This window comes from Xenopus tropicalis, chromosome 1, assembly GCF_000004195.4.
Source record: "Xenopus tropicalis strain Nigerian chromosome 1, UCB_Xtro_10.0, whole genome shotgun sequence".
In the NCBI taxonomy this organism is placed as follows: Eukaryota; Metazoa; Chordata; class Amphibia; order Anura; family Pipidae; genus Xenopus; species Xenopus tropicalis.
Window position 1 is genome coordinate 26,419,008 of NC_030677.2, and position 25,980 is coordinate 26,444,987.

A 25,980-nucleotide genomic window follows, 5' to 3' on the forward strand; every position below is an offset into this window, starting at 1 on the left:
GTCAGACTTGTCATAACAGCCAAGACTCAGGGGAAATACCGTCTCATTTCTTCTATGGAAAAGCACCGTCCGTAGGTGTCTATTTAACTGTAATACTGTGGAATCATTAGATGTCTTCTATATTTAATAAATATATATATTTTTTGTAATTTATGCAGAATCTATCATTGCCAGGAGCTATCCACTTGTAATTTAAAGATATGAGAATAAGCATTTTCTCTCTAAACTGTTGTAAACTGAATTCTAAATATTTTGTCATTTCCATGCATTTTTATAGTTTTAAATGGTTTAAAAATGTCATTTAAAATGCCTTTCGTATTTTCCAGGTCTTTCTCCTGTATATGATGAAGATTGCCAAAATGCAGAACACAGTCGATTCCGTCCAACAAGAAAAGGGGCTGGGATCCCTATGCGACCTACCTCTGCCCCCGGAGCTGGAACTGGAAGTGGAACAAGAGATTCTCGAGGAAATCCAAAAACATTCTGAAATTGCAAGTAGCCAATATGGCATCAACGCTTTTATCATTGGCCTTTTCCTGCTGTTGGCTTGTTCCCTCCAAGTTGTTGGAGTGAATGAAATAGACCTCAAGATATTCGTGACCATCCTGATGCTGATCCAGGTGCTGTGGATGCTTTGGTACATTCTAAGGAATTCTACTAAGAAGTCAGGGCAGAAGGAGAAAGATTTGCACGCCGGGGCACGCTGGTTAAGGTGTAAGTCTTGTTGTTAAATACAATGAAATGCTAAGCAGTTTCTATTATTACATTACTTATATCTGTCTCTGTTTAGGCTCTGGCTTTTTTAGAGGGGTCTCAAATGATCAGTGATCTGTCACAATAGAGAAGGTGGTAAAAAACGTATAGTGAATACTGTGTTCTGCATTATTAATATAAAGGTTGCGTTACACTTTCGGCTAGGTGGCTTTAAGTTTAAAGGAGAACTAAAGCCTAAAATTTAATATGGTTAAAAATGCTATATGTTAAATACTGTACAGGTATGGGATCTGTTATCCGGAAACCCGTTATTCAGAAAGCTCTGAATTACGGAAAGCCCATCTCCCATAGACTCCATTTTAATCATATAAGTCAGGTTTTTAAAAATGATTCCCTTTTTCTCTGTAATGATAAAACAGTACCTGTACTTGATCCCAACTAAGATATAATTAATCCTTATTGGGGGCAGAACAGCCCTATTGGGTTTATTTAATGGTTAAATGATTCCCTTTTCTCTGTAATAATAAAACAGTACCTGTACTTGATCCCAACTAAGATATAATTACCCCTTATTGGGGCAGAACAGCCCTATTGGGTTTATTTAATGGTTAAATAATTTCCCTTTTCTCTGTAATAATAAAACAGTACCTGTACTTGATCCCAACTAAGATATAATTACCCCTTATTGGGGGCAGAACAGCCTTTTTGGGTTTATTTAATGGTTAAATGATTCCCTTTTCTCTGTAATAATAAAACAGTACCTGTACTTGATCCCAACTAAGATATAATTACCCCTTATTGGGGGCAGAACAGCCCTATTGGGTTTATTTAATGGTTAAATGATTCCCTTTTCTCTGTAATAATAAAACAGTACCTGTACTTGATCCCAACTAAGATATAATTACCCCTTATTGGGGGCAGAACAGCCCTATTGGGTTTATTTAATGGTTAAATGATTCCTTTTTCTCTGTAATAATAAAACAGTACCTGTACTTGATCCCAACTAAGATATAATTACCCCTTATTGGGGCAGAACAGCCCTATTGGGTTTATTTAATGGTTAAATGATTCCCTTTTCTCTGTAATAATAAAACAGTACCTGTACTTGATCCCAACTAAGATATAATTACCCCTTATTGGGGGCAGAACAGCCCTATTGGGTTTATTTAATGGTTAAATGATTCCTTTTTCTCTGTAATAATAAAACAGTACCTGTACTTGATCCCAACTAAGATATAATTACCCCTTATTGGGGCAGAACAGCCCTATTGGGTTTATTTAATGGTTAAATGATTCCCTTTTCTCTGTAATAATAAAACAGTACCTGTACTTGATCCCAACTAAGATATAATTACCCCTTATTGGGGGCAGAACAGCCCTATTGGGTTTATTTCATGGTTAAATGATTCCCTTTTCTCTGTAATAATAAAACAGTTACTTGATCCCAACTAAGATATAATTAATCCTTATTGGAGGCAAAACAACCCTATTGGGTTTAATTAATGTTTTATTATTTTTTTTAGTAGACTTAAGGTATGAAGATCCAAATTACAGAAAGACCCCTTATCCGGAATGCCCTTGGTACCAAGCATTCTGGATAATGGGTCCTATACCTGTACTTTGTCGGCCTAAAGTTTTAGCATCTCAATAGCAGCAATGATGTAGGACTTCAAACTTGTCACAGGAGCTCCCCATCTTGGAAAGTGTCAGTGACACTGCACATACTCTGGGCTCTGGGCAGCTGGTGAGAAGCTGAGCTTAGGGGTTGTAGCAAATTTTCAAGTAGAAAATGAGGTTCCTCTATCATATAAGTTGATGCTACAGGGCTGATTATTAAATTCTGATGCCAATTGCACTGGTTTTTGAGCTGTTGTGTAGTGATTATCTGTATTAAATACATATATTGTGACATTTATATTCTATATACCGTGTATTGTGGCATTTATATTCTATATATACAGTATATTGGGACATTTATATTCTATATATACAGTATAGTGTGACATTTATATTCTATATATACAATATATTGTGACATTTATATTCTATATATACAGTATAGTGTGACATTTATATTCTATATATACAGTATAGTGTGACATTTATATTCTATATATACAGTATAGCGTGAGATTTATATTCTATACACAGTGTACTGTGACATTTATATTCTATATATACAGTATATTGTGACATTTATATTCTATATACAGTGTATTGTGACATTTATATTCTATATATACAGTATATAGGGACATTTATATTCTATATATACAGTATAGTGTGACATTTATATTCTATATATACAGTATATAGTGACATTTATATTCTATATAAACAGTATAGTGTGCCATTTATATTCTATATATACAATATAGTGTGCCATTTATATTCTATACACAGTGTACTGTGACATTTATATTATATATATACAGTATATTGTGACATTTATATTCTATATACAGTATAGTGTGACATTTATATTCTATATATACAGTATATAGTGACATTTATATTCTATATATACAGTATATAGTGACATTTATATTCTATATATACAGTAGAGTGTGACATTTATATTCTATATATACAGTATAGTGTGACATTTATATTCTATATATACAGTATAGTGAGACATTTATATTCTCTATATACAGTATAGTGGGACATTTATATTCTATATACAGTATAGTGTGACATTTATATTCTATATATACAGTATAGTGTGACATTTATATTCTATATATACAGTATAGTGAGAAATTTATATTCTATATATACAGTATAGTGTTACATTTATATTCTATATACAGTATAGTGTGACATTTATATTCTATATATACAGTATAGTGAAACATTTATATTCTATATATACAGTATAGTGAGACATTTATATTCTCTATATACAGTATAGTGTGACATTTATATTCTATATACAGTATAGTGACATTTATATTCTATATATACAGTGTATAGTGACATTTATATTCTATATATACAGTATAGTGTGCCATTTATATTCTATATATACAGTATAGTGTGACATTTATATTCTATATATACAGTGTATAGTGACATTTATATTCTATATATACAGTATAGTGTGCCATTTATATTCTCTATATACAGTATAGTGGGATATTTATACTCTATATATACAGTATATTGTGACATTTATATTCTATATATACAGTATAGTGTGCCATTTATATTCTATATATACAGTATAGTGTGACATTTATATTCTATATATACAGTGTATAGTGACATTTATATTCTATATATACAGTATATTGTGACATTTATATTCTATATATACAGTATAGTGTGACATTTATATTCTATATATACAGTATAGTGTGACATTTATATTCTATATATACAGTATAGTGTGCCATTTATATTCTATATATACAGTATAGTGAGACATTTATATTCTATATATACAGTATATAGTGAGACATTTATATTCTATATATACAGGATAGTGAGACATTTATATTCTATATATACAGGATAGTGAGACATTTATATTCTATATATACAGTATAGTGAGACATTTATATTCTATATATACAGTATATAGTGAGTGGGCCCCTAAGCTCAGGTAAGTGACAGCAGCACAGAGTATGGGCAGGGAATCAGCAGAAAAGAAGATGGGGGGCTATTGGGGCACATTTGGGGGCACAGACCTTCCCTGCTAAAGGGCTGTGGGTGCCTTGGGCTGGTACAGAAGCACAAAACATAATGTGCAACATTTCTGCCCTATTTCTCTAGTTAGGCTTTAGTTCTCCTTATAGATGATAATTTTGCTTACAGAATGAGTGACAGAATACAAAATAATTTGTCTAAAATAGGACAATTTCAATAAAATGTTTTTTTGTACAAAGTTGAGAGGCATTATGCGTCTGTAAGCACTAATATTCCATATTTTAATCATGTTTGGCCAAAAAGTTTCATCACCTGAATAGCGTGCTATGTGCAAATTGGTTTTTCTTTTCCCTAGCATAAAAAAATAAAAAGCTCGGCACCTAAACCCTGCTGAGCTTTTAATTTTTTTATTGTGGAAAATAATACTTGATTTGCACGAAGCATGCTATTCAGATAAAGAAACCACAAGCGAGTTTGGAACTCTCGTCTGGTTTCAGGATCCAAAGGCTTGAGCATTCTTAAATGTGCCCCTAAGTATAATGTAAGGATTCCATAGTCCATTATTATATCTTCTGTACATGTGCTCTACCTTGCTACAGATCCAGCTAATTGCATATAATCAGCCTATGAATCCCTTGCCAATATCTCCCCTGGTAGGGAATCCCATAAACTCCCTGGCTTTCCTTTAGTACAGAAAGCTTAGAATGAAACCTCTTGGAAACCTCCATGATAAAAGTTTTTTTTTTGCCCTGGAGGATTTTCTTTTATGTCTCTTCTTCTTTAATAAAAAAAAATATGTACAGGTATGGGACCTGTTATCCAGAATGATTGGAACCTGGGTTTTTTCAGATAAGGGGTATTTCTGTAATTTGGGTCTTCTACAAAAAATTAATCTAAACCGAACAAGATTTTTTTTTGCCTCCAGTAAGGATTAATTATATCTTAGTTGCCATCAAGTTCAAGGTTCTGTTTTATTATTACAGGTACAGGAGCCATTATCCAGAATGCTTAGGACCTTCAGGACCTGGGGTTTTCTGGATAACAGGTCTTTGTGTAATTTGGATCTACATACCTTATGTCCGCTAAAAAATCATTTAGTCTTTAAATAAACACAATAGGATTGTTTTATCTCCAATAAGGATTAATTATATCTTAGTTGGGATCAAGTACAGGTACTGTTTTATTATTACAGAGAAAAGGGAATCATTTAACCATTAAATAAACCCAATAGGGCTGTTCTGCCCCCAATAAGGGGTAATTATATCTTAGTTGGGATCAAGTACAGGTACTGTTTTATTATTACAGAGAAAAGGGAATCATTTAACCATGAAATAAACCCAATAGGGCTGTTCTGCCCCCAATAAGGGGTAATTATATCTTAGTTGGGATCAAGTACAGGTACTGTTTTATTATTACAGACAAAAGGGAATCATTTAACCATGAAATAAACCCAATAGGGCTGTTCTGCCCCCAATAAGGGGTAATTATATCTTAGTTGGGATCAAGTACAGGTACTGTTTTATTATTACAGAGAAAAGGGAATAATTTAACCATGAAATAAACCCAATAGGACTATTCTGCCCCCAATAAGGGGTAATTATATCTTAGTTGGGATCAAGTACAGGTACTGTTTTATTATTACAGAGAATCATTTTTAAAAAATGTGAATTATTTAATTAAAATGGAGTCTGTGGGAGATGGCCTTCCTGTCATTCAGAGCGTTCTGGTTAACAGGCCTCTGGATAACAGATCTCATACCTGTATACTGAATAGAGATCTAAACTATTCTGAACCTTCTGCAAAAAAAAAAGACTTTTAACCCTCTTGTTTAATGGACACAGTCCTGGATCCCTGTGACAGTACAATGCCAATTCTAAGGGGCTGATTTGTTATGCGGTGTAAAAAATGCGGCAAAGTTTGCCATGCATGTAAAAAATGCCATTTTTTTTTCTGCATTTTTTCTGACGGAACTTACACAAGGTCTGAAGCAGCGTAAAATAATGTCAGGATTAAATAAAACACACCTTGATAAAGTCACCATTAAGTTTAGATCTCTTTTGCACCATTGTTTTTGGCAAATTTCATTTTACACGGCATAATAATTAGGGCCCTAAAAGTATAACATTTAGAAAAAGCCACTTGTATTAGCCAGCCAGTTTGCTAGAATTCTTTATGCCAGTTCAGTGCTATCCAAATAAAGCATTACCTTGCCCTGATTAATAAAATTGATGGGACTAAACTTTTATATAAACATTTTATTGTCTGACTACTAACCCTTGGGTTGTTGAAGTAGCTTGAATTGCTATAGAGCATCGGATGTCAAACTTTTTAAGTTCAAGCATCCATTCATGGTCAACCATTTGGTCAGGCCCAATTTAGCTTATACCAGGGCTAAAAACGAATTTAAACATGGTTACTTTCTTATTGTCCCAAGGATTTCAGATACATTAAATAAGCATTCAACCCTTAAGACTAGGCTCCACTTCACATTATTTGGTTCCCTCTGTTTGGGCACCACATCCATAGAGGCCAGTTGCCTAAGGATGTCTAGAAGCATACTAGCACAGCATAATATAACTGGGTGCAGACTGACAGACACAGAAAGAAATCACAGGTATCTTGGTTCATCTGATATTTCAATAAAAACACAATCAAGGACTCATCATTACACGCACTGGGACATTATTAAGAGCATCAAGGTCTGATTAATGACAATTGAAGGCCACAAAACTACAGCAGATTAACACAATAATGTCTCATGGGGGCAAGGATTAAATTCCCAACTAATCTGCCAGGCAACGGGACTATGTGGAATTTATTGTAATGTATTTTGTGGTTCAATAGTTCTTTATGTGAAGCAATATTCCCTCAAAATATATGCAATATTGTATATATAGAAGCTTACTAGACAAAGTAATCTATTCATTGTGTCGTGGTGTTTTATTTATGAAAATGGTAAAAATATGCGATTCAAGAGTTTTTTTTAACCTTTGGAGTTAGTAGGTGTGCCATGGCATAATGCTTAGTGCACAGCACAGAGGCAATATTAATGGGAAGATATATGTCTCCGATATTTCCCATCTTTCTGATCTTGAAAAGCTTTGACCCTGGTGCCTGGCGCTCAGTTTACTCCTGCAGCCTAGAGATAAGCCGAGAGAACCACCAGAGACATTACTCATTATTCAGGAAGCAGGTACACCGTATCCATTCTTTACTTAGTCTTCTACTAGGCAAAAATTCAGGCTGGTATTATGGAAGAAATCCTCCTTATGTGTTTTGTGCTTCAAGAATTTCCTCTAAGGCAACCGAGAATACGATGCTCAGCATAACTGTACGTCTTCAAGTGTTAATTCAAAAAGTTTCCAAATGCCCATTCAAGGCCAAACTTAATCTGGTGAATTTGCCTCTCAAGTCCACACTGGCAGCCAATGAAGTATGGAAATGACAAGACATTTATTAGGGCAGTGTCCTGAGCTGATACCTGGACCCCGATACCTGCATTTCAGGGTGTCTTTCTTGCCTGAGCACAGATCAATAAATAAGTAAAACTGGGAGAAGCCTGGATATACAGTATACAAAGCAGCGTCGGACTGGGGTGCCAAGGGCCCGCCACAAAAACCTTAGACCTTAGGCACACTCTCCCCTTCTCTGGTCACTCACTTTCTTTAGTCTTCTAATTACTTCTTTTTACATACTATTATTTATCCTTTCCTCCATTTCTTCTGTTTCTTCTCATATAGAATTGAGTAATGGCCATGGTATAGGCATACAAGGCAAATGGTTGGGTGAACAGGAGGGCCCCCTGACACCTGGGCCAATGGGGAGTTATCCTGGTGGGCCAGTCCAAAACTGATACAAATGTCTTTGATAAGCTACAAGAGAGTAACAACTCAGTTGTTACTTTTAACAGATATTGATATAGATGAGCTAAACATTCATAGGAAGCAATTGTTCATGTTCTTTCTTTCTTGCAGGTGGTATATCCTTCTTTGCCCTGACCACAACGGCGATGGATGCCTTGAAACTGGGCTACTTTATTGGCTATCGAGCGTGTATGCCGCTGACTGAAGGTGTTTATCCAGTTGCTCATTTTATTCACACACTTTTTCAGGTATTTATAGGGAATATTCTATATTTTTTTTTCCCTAATGTATTTTATATTTTTTTTTACATAGCTCTATATCTAGGCTAGGTTGGGAGAGTGAGGTTGTGATGTGTCTTGGCTTTTTATGATAATATATTATAACAAAACCATTGTTGCTTATAATGCATGCAGCTTGCAGGGTAAAATTATGGTAGGAAACTATTCCTTAAAGAAAAAACTGTTTGTAAATAATTATACAAGTGAGTGCAAGGGTCTCCCTATGTGTCATAAGTACAAAACAGGTAAGTCATCTTTAAATTAGGATTTTGTGCCCACCAATACTGATTGGATAACTATATTCATCATTAAAAGATCAATGAAAAGCTCCATTGTCCATTGCTTGTGTTTTCTCACAAGGCCACTTCTGATTACTGTACAATACAAATGTTGTCCCACTGGCATTAAAGTGTGCCCAGGAGCAGTAACCCATACTAACCAAAAAGATGTGTGCTTTTAAGGTGACCAAAACATTCTGTGTGCCAGAACCCTTAGCGCCCTCCACTAGGGCAAAGACAATGAGAGATTATCTTCTCTGTGAATCACTGCAGAGTACAGAGGTGCTATATAAAAGAGGGATAATAATAAAAATAAAAAAATGGACAAGGTTCAGGCATCCACCTTGTTTGTCACAAGAACTTTTGCACATACTGTAAATAAAAGCTTTGTTGACCCAGCTGATCCAGTGGCTGTTGGTAGTGGAGTTTTCCAACACAGAACTTGTGCAAGTGATTGCATTTCACATGGCAAACAAAAAGACGAGGAGGAAAATAATGGCAATACCCCTTTGTGAATTTCAATGCATGCCTCTTCTGTTCTGCTCCGGTATTGTGTTCTGTATACATAGAAATTTAACTGAAGCCATTATTAAAGCTGAGAAGGGGGAAGGCACTGTTAGGAACCCAATGAATAAGGCTAAGTACAATGCAACTCTAAACCTTTAGTCACAGAATCTTTTGACTCAAATGGTAACTCGGATAAAATCCAAAATGACAAAAGAAACAGCTCAGTGTACAAAAATATCATCACTGTTGTCCATAGTTAAGACATTGAGCCAAAACTGAAATATATCTGTGTGTATGTGAGTGTTTGTGTATGCAGGTGTGTCTAGGCATGTGGTGAGGCAATCATCCTCACTGCTGGGGCTTAATGGTCTGGATAGTAAAAAGGACCCTAGTAGCCTATGAATTATTATATTGACCTTGCAATTCTAATCCACCAGGTAACCCCAGGTACTTGGAATCAATAATAACTATCCCTAAGATAATTAGGCAAACTATCTGTTAACTGCAGTGGAGAAGCTGTCACTTCAGATCTGTAGTAACCGCTATTCTTGATCAGCGGCAGCCGCACCAATGAAAGGCCACTGAATGGGCCACTCACAATGAGCCAGTGGTAGGGGGGAAGCTTGCGTCAAGGGAATCGACTTGAATGGACCTTTTATCAATGTTCTCATTTTAGTGGTTTTGAAACCATGAATAAACTAAATTTTCTCTAAAAACACAACTGCCAAGTGATTTATTAAAACAACCTTTTAGAAAAAGAACTAATAAGAAAAATGAGAAAGAAAAAACGAAAATTAAAATTTTTCATTTTGTTGCACAAATGAAAGAGTCTAAAAATCCCCACAACCTCTAAAACCAAAAAGCAATAAAAAGATGAGGCAATTGAAACTGAGCTGCCACTGAGCTTTTAGATTACATATTTTTACTTTCGGATTTGTCACAGTTTTGATGCATAATAAATGGGTAAAAAAAAAATGTTTTTTTCTCAAAACAAAAGTATTTCTGCGCAGAAAAAAACACAAACTTTAGTAAATGGGCCCCTAAGTGGCAGGACTGGAATTCAAGCGTCAGCAAGAATCTGAAGGAGGCTGATGTCAGACAAGGCGTAGGGTGTATATTTTCGGCAAGCGGAAAAACTCTTGCCAAAAATTCCGCCCTACGCCTCCTACTTGTGCCTGCACCTGAATGAATGGAATATGCTCGGGTGCAGGCACATGTAGGAGGCGTAGTAATCTTCAGCAAGCGTTTTTCCACTTGCAGAAAATATATGCCCTACGCCTCGTCTGACATCAGCCTAAGGCAGGCCAGGGATCATGCACACAGAAAAGTGGCAGCTGAGTTGTTAGACAAGACTAAGTTTTACCTGCAAATTACTTGATTTCAAGGTTACAAATTCCCATATGGTTGCCCTTTTATTGGCCACCACTGAGATCACCTCTAGCTGGGAATAATGGGACCTACAACATGAAGCTGGCCACTGCTCCTGTATAGTGATGAGCGAATCTGTTCCGTTTCGCTTCGCCGAAAAATTAGCGAATCTTTCAAAAGATCCGAGAAACGGCGAAAATGTTGTGTGGCAAAAAAAATTGTCGCCTGCGACTATACTTTTGTCATCTGCGGCTATTATTTTGTCGCCCGCGGCTATTATTTTGTCGCACGGCTATTATTTTGTCGCACGGCTATTCTTTTGTCACACGCGCTATTCTTTTGTCGCACAGCTATTCTTTTGACGCCTGCGACTATTCTTTTTTGATGCCGGCGACAATTTTTGGACGTTCGGCGAATTTTTCCGCGGCGAATTTTTTTTATCCGTTTCACAAAACAATCCGCCAATGGCGAAACGCCGAAATTCACAGCTAATCCATGCCTGGCGAAACATTTCGCCCATCGCTCTCCTGTATATATAACTATAGAAAAACGGGACAGTTGTGCTCACCACTAAACAATAAAACAATTAAACCATTAGGCAGAGGTGCAATGTGGCTGCGTTGCATGTGTAATTGAATAACCTATTGGTGTTTTTTCCCCAAATTCCCCAACTCTTTTCGACCCTTTATTTGACAGCAACATAGATGCCCCTTTTTTCCAGCTAGCGCTAATAGGAAAACACTTTGCTAGGCAACACATGATGCCAAATGATGACTATGGCAGCTGGCGTAAGCAATACATTTGAGTTAGGTTCCTAGCTGGATTCTACTGGAGCACTTGTCCCATGGCTCATTCCCTGTCTACCACTAGTCATTCCTCTGTTTTTAGTTTATTCATTGTCCCCCCCAATCCTACTTACTTTCCCTACATGAGCCCTGCTTGTACGGTAGTGTGAAGAGAAGATACTAATACTCACTAAACAAAGTAAATGATTCTTGGGTGCAATGTAATAAGCATGGAGCAAGAGTATCTAATAAGGGCCAATCCAGTTGATCCAATTGCTCCAATGTGGTCCCCATACACGGGCTGCTGACTCGGCTATGGGCAGTTTTGGTTGGTCTGATTTCTTTGATGTGGCTCTATGCACACACATATTGTCCAATCATATCGCTTCATGTATGCTAGACTTATAATGAAATTATAAACCACATATAGTCTTCCTATGCTCACATTTTAAGAAGAACATTCTAATAAAGTTTATTTTATTGCAGGTCTATTTCCTCTGGTTTCATTCACAAGATGTCATCAAGTCCTACAAAACTCTTGAGAGGTAGAAGCAACATTTTTTTTATATTGACTCCTAAACCCAATTTTACTTTTGCCTCTGATCCTTTGTTTAATAGTAGTGGTTATTAAAGGGTTTGTTCACCTTTAAACTAATATTTAGTGTGATGTAGACAATGGTGCTCTGAGACAATTAGCAGTTGGTTTTCATTTTTTATCATTTGTGTTTTTTTTTAGTCATTAAGCTTTTTGTTCAGCAGCTCTCCAGTTTGGAATTTCAAAAGCTATCCGGTTGCCAAGGACTTGTTTACCCTAGCAACCCGAAAGTGGTTTGAATGAGAGACTGGAATAAGAATTGGAGGGAGCCTGAAAAGAAAGGTAAGGAATAAAAAGTAACAATAATAATAAAGCTCACAGAGCAATTAATTTTTGATTGGGGGTCAGTGCCCCCCATTTGAAAGCTGGAAAGATGTAGAAGAGGAAGGGAAAAAAAATATAAAGATAAATAATTAAGACCAACTGCAAAGTTTGTAAGAATAGGACAGTCTCAATGAGTCCAATTTCTTTAGCACCAATGAGTATATGGTACTGTTCCACTGTAGCCCAATGGAGAGCATTTACTGGTTAGCGGATCTGATAAAACAGCACAGTATTTAATACTCTTTTGGTGAAATACTTGAAGAGATGATCAATAAATTCTCCCTGCTGATTGGTCGGTACAGGTGATTAGACCTGTATCAAACTTTGCACCTTTTATTACATTACTCAGTGATTATATTACGTTTAGTGAACATGAGCACTGGCATTATAATCACTGGGGGGTGCCTAACATTTTGGCATTGGATTTGAATTATTTCTACAATGGGGACGGGTCACAAAAGCATTTATAGAAACCTGCAAAGAGAAGAAACCCTAACCCTGTAATTGCCAGCAGGCCCTGCCACATGACTGAGCACCACACCTGCTTTCTCTGTAATGTGAATATCTATTGCTCTATTAAATCCACAAACTCATGGAATCAATTGGTTCATGCTATAGAAAAGCGCAGTGAATGCAATACCATAAGAAGAAAACAGGCCAGGTCCCTAGAGGATACTTGGCTAAAAGAAAATAAAATACAACCCACCCACATTGTGGTGTCAAGGGCAACAGAACATAAACAACCCCAACATTCAGGTCAAGAAATGAAAAAACAAACAGACAAGTGCAAGATGCATATACCCACAATGCCAATGGAACCTGCCACGACCCCTTAGCTGACGTTTAGTTGAAACAGATACATAAAGGTGCCAAGTTAAATATTTATACCTTTCTTTTCCTGGCCAATGTCTCATAAGTGCTTCATAAATATTTTCTAAGACAGAGCAGAAAATAACGTCGGCTGAGGTCACAGGCATGTATGTATAGTTTATGTTGCCCTATGTCATAGGGGAAGATGCCACCACCTTAGTCTTGGGTAAATGTGCCTTCCATCCTAGCACTGGGGGGGCTTCTCCTTCTTTCCCTAAACTGAATCTGAAATCCTGCAAGAGATACAATACTAAAGGGTGTTCAACCTAGAACAAATATTTGCTTGATATGGTAAATACACCAAATTCTGCATTTCAAGAGACGGTTCACCTTTAAGTTAACGTTTAGAATGCTATAGAATGGTCAGTTTTAAGCAACTTTTCAACTGGTCTTCATTATTTATTTTTTTATAGTTTTTGAATGATGTGCTTTTTTGCTCTGACTCCAATTCCAATTCAAATGTGGGTCGCTGACCCCAGCAGCCAAATAAACTAGCCCCAACGATGGGCCTGCCCGACCGACATCTGGCCTGATATTGATCTGGCCAGATATCGATCGGGCAGGTTAAAAAATTTAGTCGGATCGGGGACCACATTGGCTTGTTGATACGGTCCCCGAACCGACTGCGCCCATTACCGTCATTATAATTTGATCATTTGGCCCCAGGGCCAACCTCGCCAAATGAGTGGATCTTAACGTGTATATTCACATATACAAAAATAGAATATGGTTTCCACCTAAAAGTGATAGCCTTTTAACTTGTATCATGGGGATATTTATCATGGGAAAGAGAAACGAATATTTCAGAGCGATACAAGTAAATACGTTTCTGAGTTTAGTATAAGTATAGATTAGTACCATTCAGTACTATTCATTGATTGTGGGTTTATGATAGATATTACACATATATGTTTTAATAAAAAGGTAAGGCAGTGGCAAATCAGTAAATGTAGTTTACATTTTTTATTTAATGGGAACAAGCATGAAAATTAACAAAACTTAATAACTAAAATCATTTTTAAATGACAATTAAACCCTAAAAATGAATACACTAAAAATGCCTTATTTTATATACTGAACTCACTGCAGCAGCCTAAAGGTTCATCTCTGTAACAGTAATGATCCATTCCTTTAAAGTTGTCACATTAAACAACTTTGACCGTCCCCGGCCGACAGATTTCCTCCCCTGACGCGTTAAACTGACATGCTCAGGGGTGGACGTGGGGCAGGGACCCCTACAGGGGGTTAGGGGGTGCAGCAGGTGCCCCTAAGGGGTGCAGAGGATGTGGCCAGCAGTGGCCCTGCACCCCTCAGTCTGACCCTGACTGTGGCACCTGAAGACATGTCACAATGAACACATGTCAATGACAAACTTTATTTTAAATAAGCATAGATATTTCATTATTTATTTTCTGTAGTTTTTTTTAATTTGCTTTCCAGCTTTTAATGGGGGGGGGGTCCCCAGCAGCCAAAAACTATTTCTCTGTGAGGCTACAATTTTATTGTTACTGTTACTTTTTATTATTTGTCTTTGTATTCCAGTCATTCCCTATTTGTATTCCAGTCATTCCCTATTTGTATTCCAGTCATTCCCTATTTGTATTCCAGTCATTCCCTATTTGTATTCCAGTCTCTCGTTCAAACCACTGCCTGGTTATTCGGGTAAATAAGACTGTAGCCATAGAAAAACAAAAATAGGGAGCTACTGAACAAAAAGCTAAATAGGGAAAAACCCATAAAACATGTAAAATAAAGAAAAGTGCAATGCGTTACACTGCGTGGGAATAAGTAACCTTTTTCTTCTCAAATGGATGCTCGGCAATATGTAAAAAGATAGTTTTGTTACGTGGATTGTGCCATTACATACATGTCATTCTATACGGCACAACCTTTAAAACTGAACTATATCCATGAAATTTGAACACCCTCTTGCCTGAAGGAAACTGGAAGGTTCTTAAAGCAATTAATGAAAAAGAAATTCTCAATTAATTTTCTAAGAAACGTCAGTGAAAAGAGATCCACCATCTGAGAGACAAATGACTGTTCTCTGAATTGAAAAGTGGTGTTTCAGAGTCAACTAGAGTTCTTCTAAATACAGGTGTGGGACCTGTTATACAGAATGCTCAGGACCTGGGGTTTTCCAGATAAGGGGTCTTTCCATAATTTGGATCTCCATACCTTAAGTCTAATAAAAATGATTCAAACATTAATTAAACCCAATAGTACTGTTTTGCCTCCAAAAAGGATTATTTATATCTTAGTTGGGATCAAGTACAGGTACTGTTTTATTATTACAGAGAAAAGGGAATCATTTAACCATTAAATAAACCCAAAAGGGCTGTTCTGCCCCCAATAAGGGGTAATTATATCTTAGTTGGGATCAAGTACAGGTACTGTTTTATTATTACAGAGAAAAGGGAATCATTTAACCATTAAATAAACCCAACAGGGCTGTTCTGCCCCAATAAGGGGTAATTATATCTTAGTTGGGATCAAGTACAGGTACTGTTTTATTATTACAGAGAAAAGGGAATCATTTAACCATTAAATAAACCCAATAGGGCTGTTCTGCCCCAATAAGGGGTAATTATATCTTAGTTGGGATCAAGTACAGGTACTGTTTTATTATTACAGAGAAAAGGGAATCATTTAACCATTAAATAAACCCAATAGGGCTGTTCTGCCCCCAATAAGGGGTAATTATATCTTAGTTGGGATCAAGTACAGGTACTGTTTTATTATTACAGAGAAAAGGGAATCATTTAACCATTAAATAAACCCAATAGGACTGTTCTGCCTCCAATAAGGGGTAATTATATCTTAGTTGGGATCAAGTACAGGTACTGTTTTATTATTACAGAGAAAACATACACTGGTATACTCCATGACTTTGAATGTTTTGTCTGTAAAACAAAGGAAAAGCTTAACACAAACTTTACTGATGAAAATATGTAAAAAGATTATACAGGTATGGGATCTCTTATCTGGAAACCCATTGTCCAGAAAGCTCTGAATTACGGAAAGGTCATCTTCATTATAAGCAAATAATTCTAAATGTTTTAATGGTTTCCCTTTTCCCTGTAATAATAAAACAGTAACTTGTACTTAAGGGTAACTAAGCAAAACAATCCTGTTGGGTTATCTAATGTTTAAATGACCTTTAGCAGACTTGAAGTATTGTTATCCATATTATGGTCCCCTAATCTGGACAATTCCACATCCTGAGCATTCCAAATAAGAGATTCTCTACCAGTATTGTTAAATGTGTTGTGCCATTGCGTAGATGTAATTCTAGAATACACAATCGCAAAATTCAACTGAATTCTCTGACTTTGGAAACATTCCTGCCCAAAAGACCGGAAGGTTCCTAAAGCATTGAACAAAAGGAAAAAAATCTTTCAATTCTTTTTCTAAGAAACATCAATGAAAAGAGATTCAACATCTGAGAACTTGCTGTAATTCAGAGACAAAGACAGTGCTCTGTGTTCTAAAAACTTTATTCCAAAAATAGAAAGATCTATTGACCTTTGATTTCGAGCCAACTATAGTTCTTGTAAAGACTACTATTTATTATGAGCAAATCATTTTATGATTCTATAACAAGTTTATTATATTATTAATTAATATGTTAATATTATATATCCTAAAAAAATAATAAAATATAATCTAATAACATCTACAACTGCTCCATAACATGAATAATACTGTATATAATTCAGCTTATATTGATTATGATATTTTTGACCAAGATTTGTTGACATTTATCCTTAAAAAATGTACAAAATTAAGAATAAAAATTTTGTACACCCTGCCGATATGCCATATCGGTACAGGTACAGATATGGGATCTGTTATCTAGAATGATTTTCTGTAATAATAAAACAGTACCTGTACTTGATCCCAACTAAGATATAATTACCCCTTATTGGGGGCAGAACAGCCCTATTGGGTTTATTTAATGGTTAAATGATTCCCTTTTCTCTGTAATAATAAAACAGTACCTGTACTTGATCCCAACTAAGATATAATTACCCCTTATTGGGGGCAGAACAGCCCTATTGGGTTTATTTAATGGTTAAATGATTCCTTTTTCTCTGTAATAATAAAACAGTACCTGTACTTGATCCCAACTAAGATATAATTACCCCTTATTGGGGGCAGAACAGCCCTATTGGGTTTATTTCATGGTTAAATGATTCCCTTTTCTCTGTAATAATAAAACAGTACCTGTACTTGATCCCAACTAAGATATAATTACCCCTTATTGGGGCAGAACAGTCCTATTGGGTTTATTTAATGGTTAAATGATTCCCTTTTCTCTGTAATAATAAAACAGTACCTGTACTTGATCCCAACTAAGATATAATTACCCCTTATTGGGGCAGAACAGTCCTATTGGGTTTATTTAATGGTTAAATGATTTCCTTTTTCTCTGTAATAATAAAACAGTACCTGTACTTGATCCCAACTAAGATATAATTACCCCTTATTGGGGGCAGAACAGCCCTATTGGGTTTATTTCATGTTTAAATGTTCAAGTAGTATTATGGGATGGTGAACCCAATTATGAAATAACCCCTTATCCGGAGAAACCCCAGGTCCCAAACATTCTGGATAACAGGTGCCATACCTGTTTATCTTTACCATTTAAGCAAAATGATAATTCAGTTTCTTTTTGAGATTTTATACTGGTTGCAATTTATCCATTTGCTTTAAAATAGAAATGACCCATGTTAGATTTTTAATGAATATGTACACAAACACGGGGAAAATTACATTATGAAGAAGAAAAAAGCAAACAATGAAAAAAAAAAGTGACAAAACGCATGTGTCTTTTTTCAGAGGTCCCTCTAGCACTACCTTATTTAAGAAAACAATGCAACAGTATTCGCAATCACCTTTTTTCTTTCATGGGATAAAAAAATAAAATTGAAAATTACGAGTATTCCTCTTTATTACAGATGATTATTCCTCTTTTAAACCCTATCAGTAAACTTTGCTAAGTCTCTGCACACAAGCACATATATATATTGTCAGTATGTATGCATTAATCATTACGTCCTAAAATGTTAATATAATAAAGCTTAGTTTTAAAAAATACATATATGTCTTTATATTTAATACAAAACAAGTGCAGTACAACAGGATTTGATAACAATAGGATTTTGGAAACAAAAGGGCACATTCACTCACCTGGACACTGTGTGTAAAGTGCAATTTAAGCCCAGTCACAATGTTTTCTACAATATACTGTTTTTTTCCCAGAATTCCAGCAACCAACATTGTGGACACAAACAGGTGATTCTAATGATGCAATAGTGCTGGTCCTATGGCAGTTGTATCTAATTTACCAAAATGGACACAACTCTGTCAAATTGGAACAGCTGACCCGAATATTTTCTAAGTCTGCCGGGCGTCATTTACGGTGTTCAGTGTGTGAATGATGGCTGCACCTATTGATGCAGGGCAATGAGGGAACCCTGGAGCTACTGCCTGGCCAGGAGGTGGCAGTAGCTCATAGGTTCCCCTGTGTCAATAGCGCCTGATTTGAAATGGAAGGCAGGAAGGACTGAGTGGCGCCAAACTCAACTATAGGGGAGTGTGAAAAGGGCATTTTGACACAAGTAACTTTAGTGAAAGTGGTCCCACTGCACTAGTGGACGTAAATGAGCCCTAATAAATGTCATTGTACACATTATAAGTGACTGAATAGTCATTAGTCCATTAAATTCATGGGTATCTCTTTTCGGTGTCTGGGAGTTTTTCTCCTCAACAAATTAGCAAATTGGGCTTATTGGTTGATAACAGTGTACCAATTTATTGAAAGTACTGTATGATGCCTCAATATCCTATACAAATAGTATCATATTACTGGTAGAATTGTATAATAAATAAATATATGTTTTATTATAATAAGGGTATATTTGTTTTTGTATTACCGTCATCACATGGGGTAGATATAATAAATATGGAACTGTGGAATCCAGAGGGAAAATGAATCAGGTAACTTGTTTAGTAAATCTTCACCATAATTTGTATTTCCCATATGCATAGTATACCTGCGTACCTTGGCAAGGTGTATCCATTTATTTCTATAATATATACTATGGGGCACATTTACTTACCACGAACAGGCCGAATGCGTCCGATTGCGTTTTTTTCGTAATGATCGGTATTTGTCGATTTTTCGGAAAATTATCGCGACTTGCGCGAAAAGTCGCGCCTTTTTCGTAGCCATTCCGAAAGTTGCGCAAAATGTTGCGATTTTTTCATAGCGTTCGGATTCATTCAAGCTTCAGTGTGGTGACTTTTCTTGGGCCAGGTTGGAGCTGCAGGGTGCCATTGAGTCCTATGGGAGGCTTCCAAAATCATGCTAAGTCTGAAAGTTTTGCCCGCCGCTTACGAGCGCTCAATACGAAAAAGTCACGACAAGATACGAGCGAATTGTAATGGCTACGAAAAAGTCGCGTTTTTTCACGCAAATCGTATTGGTAACGAAAAAGTCGCGACAATTTCCGAAAAGTCGTAAAGGCGCCGAAAAAATCGCAAAAAATACAAAAAAGTCGCAAAATGTTCGTTTTCCAATCGGAATTTTTTCAATTCGGATTCGAATTCGTGTCTTAGTAAATCAGCCCCTATGTGTATACATATTTTTTTTAATGTAAGCATCAGTACTATTAGAAACTGTACCTAGATATACAGCATAATTCTTCCTGTGTGTAAAGTACTAACAGGGCCTCATCTTGAATATTTCAAATAACAAAATCAGTTTTACAGAACTCTAGAGAAAGAGCCAGGGGCTCAGTAGATACGGGAAGCACTGAGCTACTCCCCATGGTATTTTACATTTCCTATGATTAATACAGAAGGCCAAGTTATACAAGCTGAGTTTTTGATTTTATGACCCAAGGGAATTCAGACTGAATTTGAAATGGTGATGAATGTAAAATATCAATTTCCATTTTTTAATTGTCCTGATAAGGTTATTTCAGTTGAGTTAGGAAGGGATGATTAAAACAGCAATTATCGTATATCTGGAACTTTTCTTTACCAAGTTGTACAACAATCAAACTACTTTGGCAACTCAGCATTTTGTCAACCATCATTGGTAACCACTGGAATCCAGATGCAGCCATGGCCTTATTCATAATACATCTTAACCAATCCAAATCACGAGTTAATAAAGTATTTCTTACTTCCTAATAAGTCCCTTTCTCTCAGATATCCTCAGATATGTATTTGCTCTCTTTGTTTTTGCTTTTTGTTGTTGTAATGGTCAATATTTGTATGTTTCTTTTCAGGTTTGGCCTAATTCACTCAGTCTTTACCAATTTACTCCTGTGGGCGAGTGCAGTAGCAACAGAATCAAAACATCAACTTGCAGAGCATATGGGAAGACTCTCGTCTCTTGGTTTTGTAAATATATCTGTTGGTAAGTAACCTCCATGTGTTGTATGTATTGGTATAGAAAGTATAGTGGTCTGTGGTGGTATACAGTTTTGGGTAAAACTCTATGGTTAAGGGAGAATTCTTTAAAACCAGCTGATTTTTGCATTCAGATATTGGCCAAGTGTTAAATTAGACCCTGATATATTTGTATAAATCAATCTGTGCCTAAACTCTCTATTTGGTCAATGCCCCTGGTCATAAGGATTTTAGAGATGACCAATGACTAGAATAATAGGATATAATCATACTATCACTGCACACCCATTATGGTATACAATAAATACGATCTGCAATGCATACCAATATGAATAGGTGAAAACAAACAAAAGAAAAATATAAGCCCTGATACAGTGAATAGAATATCAGTAATCCATTGTAAAGAGCACACAATGAGATGATGATGCATAAAGCTGAGGTTCAGATTTGATAGACTAAGAAGATATATATATAGATGTATTCGGCACTGGGGATCTCTTTAATGGGAAAGCTTACCTGTAAACAATAAGATAGCATTTATTTTGGTTGGAAGTCGCTGGTTGTTGAATAGCCATTTGTTATTGCAGTTTCAGGGCAGCTCCCTCTACCATACAGACAACATGGCGCAGTCCTTTCTGTAAGGTGATCTTTATCCCCTTCAGTAGGTTCATTATTGTACAGAGACACAATGCTTGTAAATAGAAGCTATAATTAATGCAACGTCTCTAATGAAGCTGAACTAGCTGCTGTGTAAAGGAACAGTGTGTTTGCACTATATGTGATCATTGCACCTTGGTGCATGAAAGTCCTGCCTTGTCTGCTGACTTTTTGGAAACCTGGTACTGATGCAAACGTTACCAACATCTCATAAATGTTGTCTTTGTAAGTAAAGGTAAATGTCCCCCTTGAGTTATATGAATGCTTGGCGAATATGAACTTGCCATATGGGTGTTAGTAGTAAAGTGAGAGTTTTGCATAAATGCTGGAATTGCATTTAGTATGAGGGCAATTAGAGTAACTAAATACACATTGTTACTATGTAATATAAGTTGCAAAGCTCACACCAAGTCTAGAAACCCACGGCATCAGTGGGTAGCCTTTACTGGTCACTTGTTTGATTGGTTGCTATGGTTTGGTAGACCACATGCAAACTTTGAGTGTTTATTTATTACATCATCCTATTGGTCTAAAAAGTATTCTCTTTAATTTCCATTACAGATGAGATAACCCCATTGTGCAACTGCACCACTAATGTGTGCCATGAATTCTCCAAGGGAATATATTACATTTACCCTTTCAACATCGAGTATCATATTTTAGCATCTGCAATGCTCTATGTTCTGTGGAAGAATATTGGGAACCATATCAAGCATCATGGGAGTAGAAAAAGGTTCAAGTTGCACGGTGTGGCCATTGGTACTATTTTGGGACTCATCGTGCTAGCAGCAACCATTGGAGCCGTTTTTATATATATCGTCAGAATTGGACGCTCAAAAACTAGCAGTGAATCCGCACTAACAATTTACTATTGGTACTCAATCATTGTGCTCTTCGCAATGAGTTTGGCTTCAGTCTTTGGCCTGATACTTTATAAATTGGAAAAAAAGCCCACATATCAAGCCTTTAGCCCTTCTATAAAGCTAGATGCCAGCCTACTAGTAGGTGCTGCCTCTGCATCTTGGATTACGGCATGGGGAGCCATCTTGGCATTAACGTTTTCTGGAAGCCGTCTGATATACACTTGGTTTAATCTGCCATACTCCGTTTTGGTGATCATACAGAAGTACGTGCAGAACATTTTTATCATTGATTATCTTTACTGTGAGAATGAGCACACAGACAGTATAACACTGGATAACATAGAAATACCCATTCCCATATTGCCGAGTGAAGCCATGGTAACTGAAAACCACACAGCCATAGAAGCCTTTCCTGAAGAAGTCAAGGAAGAGAAAGACGGAAATATCTTCTTGAATGGCAACACTATGGAGAAGAACTTTCCAGACAATAATGCCAACAATAACTCTTTTGAGAACAACATCAACAGCAATGAAAAAGACAAGACACAATCGGCTCAACGACCAGATAAAGCAACAATCCATAAAATCCGAGACTCGCCGAGCTTCAGGAAAGCACTGCTGAAAAACCTCACAGTCTTCTTGTTTCTTTGCAATGTTTCCGTAAGTAACCTATGTAAGCGGCAAAGTCTACCGGGTTAGATTGCAGAGTGTGTAAAGAGGAGAAAATATGAAAATATACACCTCATTATGTCCATAGATGTTACGTAGTAGTTACATAGTTAAGTTGGGTTGAAAAAAGTCCATCAAGTCAAACCCTCCAAGCAATCCCCAGTGCACAGATTTACACACACTCTTACCGATCTATCTATACACTTACATATATATCTATATAGACCATTACCTATGCTAACTAAAGAAGTTATAATATAGTGTGACATTTATATTCTATATATACAGTATAGTGTGACATTTATATTCTATATATACAGTATAGTGTGACATTTATATTCTATATATACAGTATAGTGGGACATTTATATTCTATATATACAGTATAGTGAGACATTTATATTCTATATATACAGTATAGTGCCATTTATATTCTATATATACAGTATAGTGTGCCATTTATATTCTATATATACAGTATAGTGAGACATTTATATTCTATATATACAGTATAGTGAGACATGTATATTCTATATATACAGTATAGTGAGACATTTATATTCTATATATAAAGTATATAGTGAGTGGGCCCCTAAGCTCAGGTAAGTGACAGCAGCACAGAGTATGGGCAGGGAATCAGCAGAAAAGAAGATGGGGGGCTACTGGGGCATCTTTGGGGGCACAGACCTTCCCTGCTAAAGGGCTGGGGTGCCTTGGGCTGGTACAGAAACACAAAACATAATGTACAACATTTTAGCCCTATTGCTTTAATTAGGCTTTAGTTCTCCTTTAATGGATGGCTGGACACTGTTTGCTCGTTTCTTTTTTTTCTACTGAAAATGGGACCAGACTGATGATTGATTCATAGGAACAGAACCAACCGATTGGCCCCAGTTGAACCATCTCCTTTTCCCTGAATGTGTGCCTTTTTAATCTCAGCTGCTTTATTAAGTTTTAAATTAGAAAATGGATAAAGCTCAATTCGGTTTTCCAATATTAATACCATTTGTATTTGTTTTTAGCTTTGGATTCCCCCAGCCTTTGGATGCCGCCCCCAGTATGATAACGGCCTGGAAGCATTGGTTTATGGATTTTCGCCATGGATCATTCTAGTCGATATCGCTCTACCATTTTCAATATTCTACAGAATGCATTCAGTTTACTCACTTTTTGATGTGTATTGTAAGATATAAAGCCGTGCCAAAATAGGAATAGTGTGAGTATAGCTGGCATTTTGCATTTATGACAACAGTACAGTAGAATAATGAGGAATTCAGTGTGTAATACAGGGCATTGGGTCAGTTCTGTAGGGTTTTACTCTGTGCCAGCCATAACTGAATGCCAATCTTCTTCTTTAGGGCAGTGAATTTTCTTACAAATCTGTCGTTATTCATTAGCCCTATTCATCTCTCTAGAGCTACTTATTGTTCTCTGCTTTTATATTGTTTTTTCCTTTCATAAATTTTGTAAAGGGATATGGACATAGGTGGAGACATATCGATAAAAACACAACTGTATACATTGCAAAAAAATGTATAATGGATTCATTCTGTTTTGTACATCACATTCAAGGAGGTTTATAGAACTGGGCTTAAAACTAGGCTATTTTCACAGGGCAGGTGATACAGACAGAGCTTCTTAGTATTCCTTGCCCATTGGAACTTCCCAGCTTGTTTGTCTAATTCACACACAAGTTAGGGGGCAGCTACTGTTTGGGTTGGTTATGTTATAAAAGGCCCTAACTTTGCCCCGGAGCTGTAACCCATAGCAACCAATCAGCAGGTAGAATTTACTGGTCACCTGTCTAAAACCAAACATCTTATTGGTTACTATGGGGTACTGCTAGTGGGCAAACAGTGTGCCTTTTATTGAATATGGGGGTTAAAGCCTACTTAGGCACTACTTCATCCCAAACAGCTATAACTTGCTTAAAGGAAAACTATACCATGAAATAAAGCGTATATTACATAGTTACATAGTTACATAGTTACATAGGGTTGAAAAAAGACCAGAGTCCATCAAGTTCATCCCTTCCAAGTAAACCCAGCACTCACAACCTATACTTACCAATCTATACACTCACATACATAAACTATATATACAACCACTAGTACTAACTGTAGATATTAGTATCACAATAGCCTTGGATATTCTGATTGTTCAAGAACTTATCCAGGCCCCTCTTCATTTTCACAACAGTTCCCCTTTAATGTAACATATGTCTGTCACTTGACCATCAGCTTTATGATGGGCTTCTTGGTGCAGACAAATAATATACAGGAGACTGCTGATCCCCTCAGTTGGGAAACAGAACAAAGAATAAAACACTTCACATATACATATAAGGTTTAGAGCTGGTTATTATTGTTTTTCAAAAATTGCAAATCACAGAATGGGAATATGTGTTGAATTGATAGAGGTCTATCACTAATGCTAATGCTTGTATGTCTGGGCATGAAATGACTAAACGTTATACTTGATCATTATATAGGTAGAAGCTTGACTTATCAGTGAGCCTAGTACAGTATTAGAGTTATTAAAGCTATTTAATTAGTGTTTAGAATTATTTAATTTTGAAAATAAATGTGTGAAAAAGAATCACTAGATCAGTTAATTGTACATCATTAGCTTTCCAGTAGGACCTTTATTTTCATTATTTATGTTTTTACCAATTAAAGATGATGTTCATAGTCTATTGTTTCTTTTTTTATTTTATATGCTGTTTGCATGTGGTAACGCCCCCATTTACTGCTACATCGGGGCAGCGACACTGAAGACTCTCGTTAGTGCTCCCTAATGAACGCAACAGTGGCGCCATCTTGGCAGGGAGGAAGTTTATTTGTGCAGCCGTATCTTCCCAACTTAATAAGCTATATTAGAAATGGATAAAGTTCTTGCCTTTTTGGCCAGTATGTAACACAGTATAGGGAATTATTCTCCTATTCTCGTTTGTTTCCAGACTCAGTGACCTTTAGCTTCTGTGCAGCAGTTACACTATATGGTCAGACATATGTAGATACTTTGTCTAATTCCTTGTATACTCAGGTGCCAATACATTATACAATGATATTCTGTGTTACTTTTTTTGCACCAAAAAATGAGTCTCATGACTGGGCAGTTAATATTGGGGGTT

General features: G+C 36.3%; 1 protein-coding gene across 1 annotated transcript; it reads left to right on the forward strand.

Annotated features, from left to right (window-relative positions):
- On the forward strand, positions 1-24,610 carry otop1.2 (otopetrin-1 gene 2). The gene is made up of 7 exons (XM_031895340.1): positions 1-71; positions 327-714; positions 8,340-8,476; positions 11,931-11,989; positions 20,535-20,665; positions 21,877-22,838; positions 23,870-24,610. The coding sequence occupies exons 2-7, from the start codon at positions 342-344 to the stop codon at positions 24,038-24,040; spliced, it is 1,833 nt and encodes a 610-aa protein (XP_031751200.1). The 5' UTR covers positions 1-71; positions 327-341; the 3' UTR covers positions 24,041-24,610.
- The last annotated feature ends 1,370 nt before the right edge of the window (positions 24,611-25,980 follow it).

Bases quoted from the DNA above. Each gene is read 5' to 3' on its own strand.
- otop1.2 (XM_031895340.1), top strand. From the start codon at position 342: ATGATGAAGATTGCCAAAATGCAGAACACAGTCGATTCCGTCCAACAA. The intron at 11,990-20,534 runs GTAGAAGCAACA...GTTTCTTTTCAG, and splicing joins TCCTACAAAACTCTTGAGAG to GTTTGGCCTAATTCACTCAG. The intron at 20,666-21,876 runs GTAAGTAACCTC...TTTCCATTACAG, and splicing joins TTTTGTAAATATATCTGTTG to ATGAGATAACCCCATTGTGC.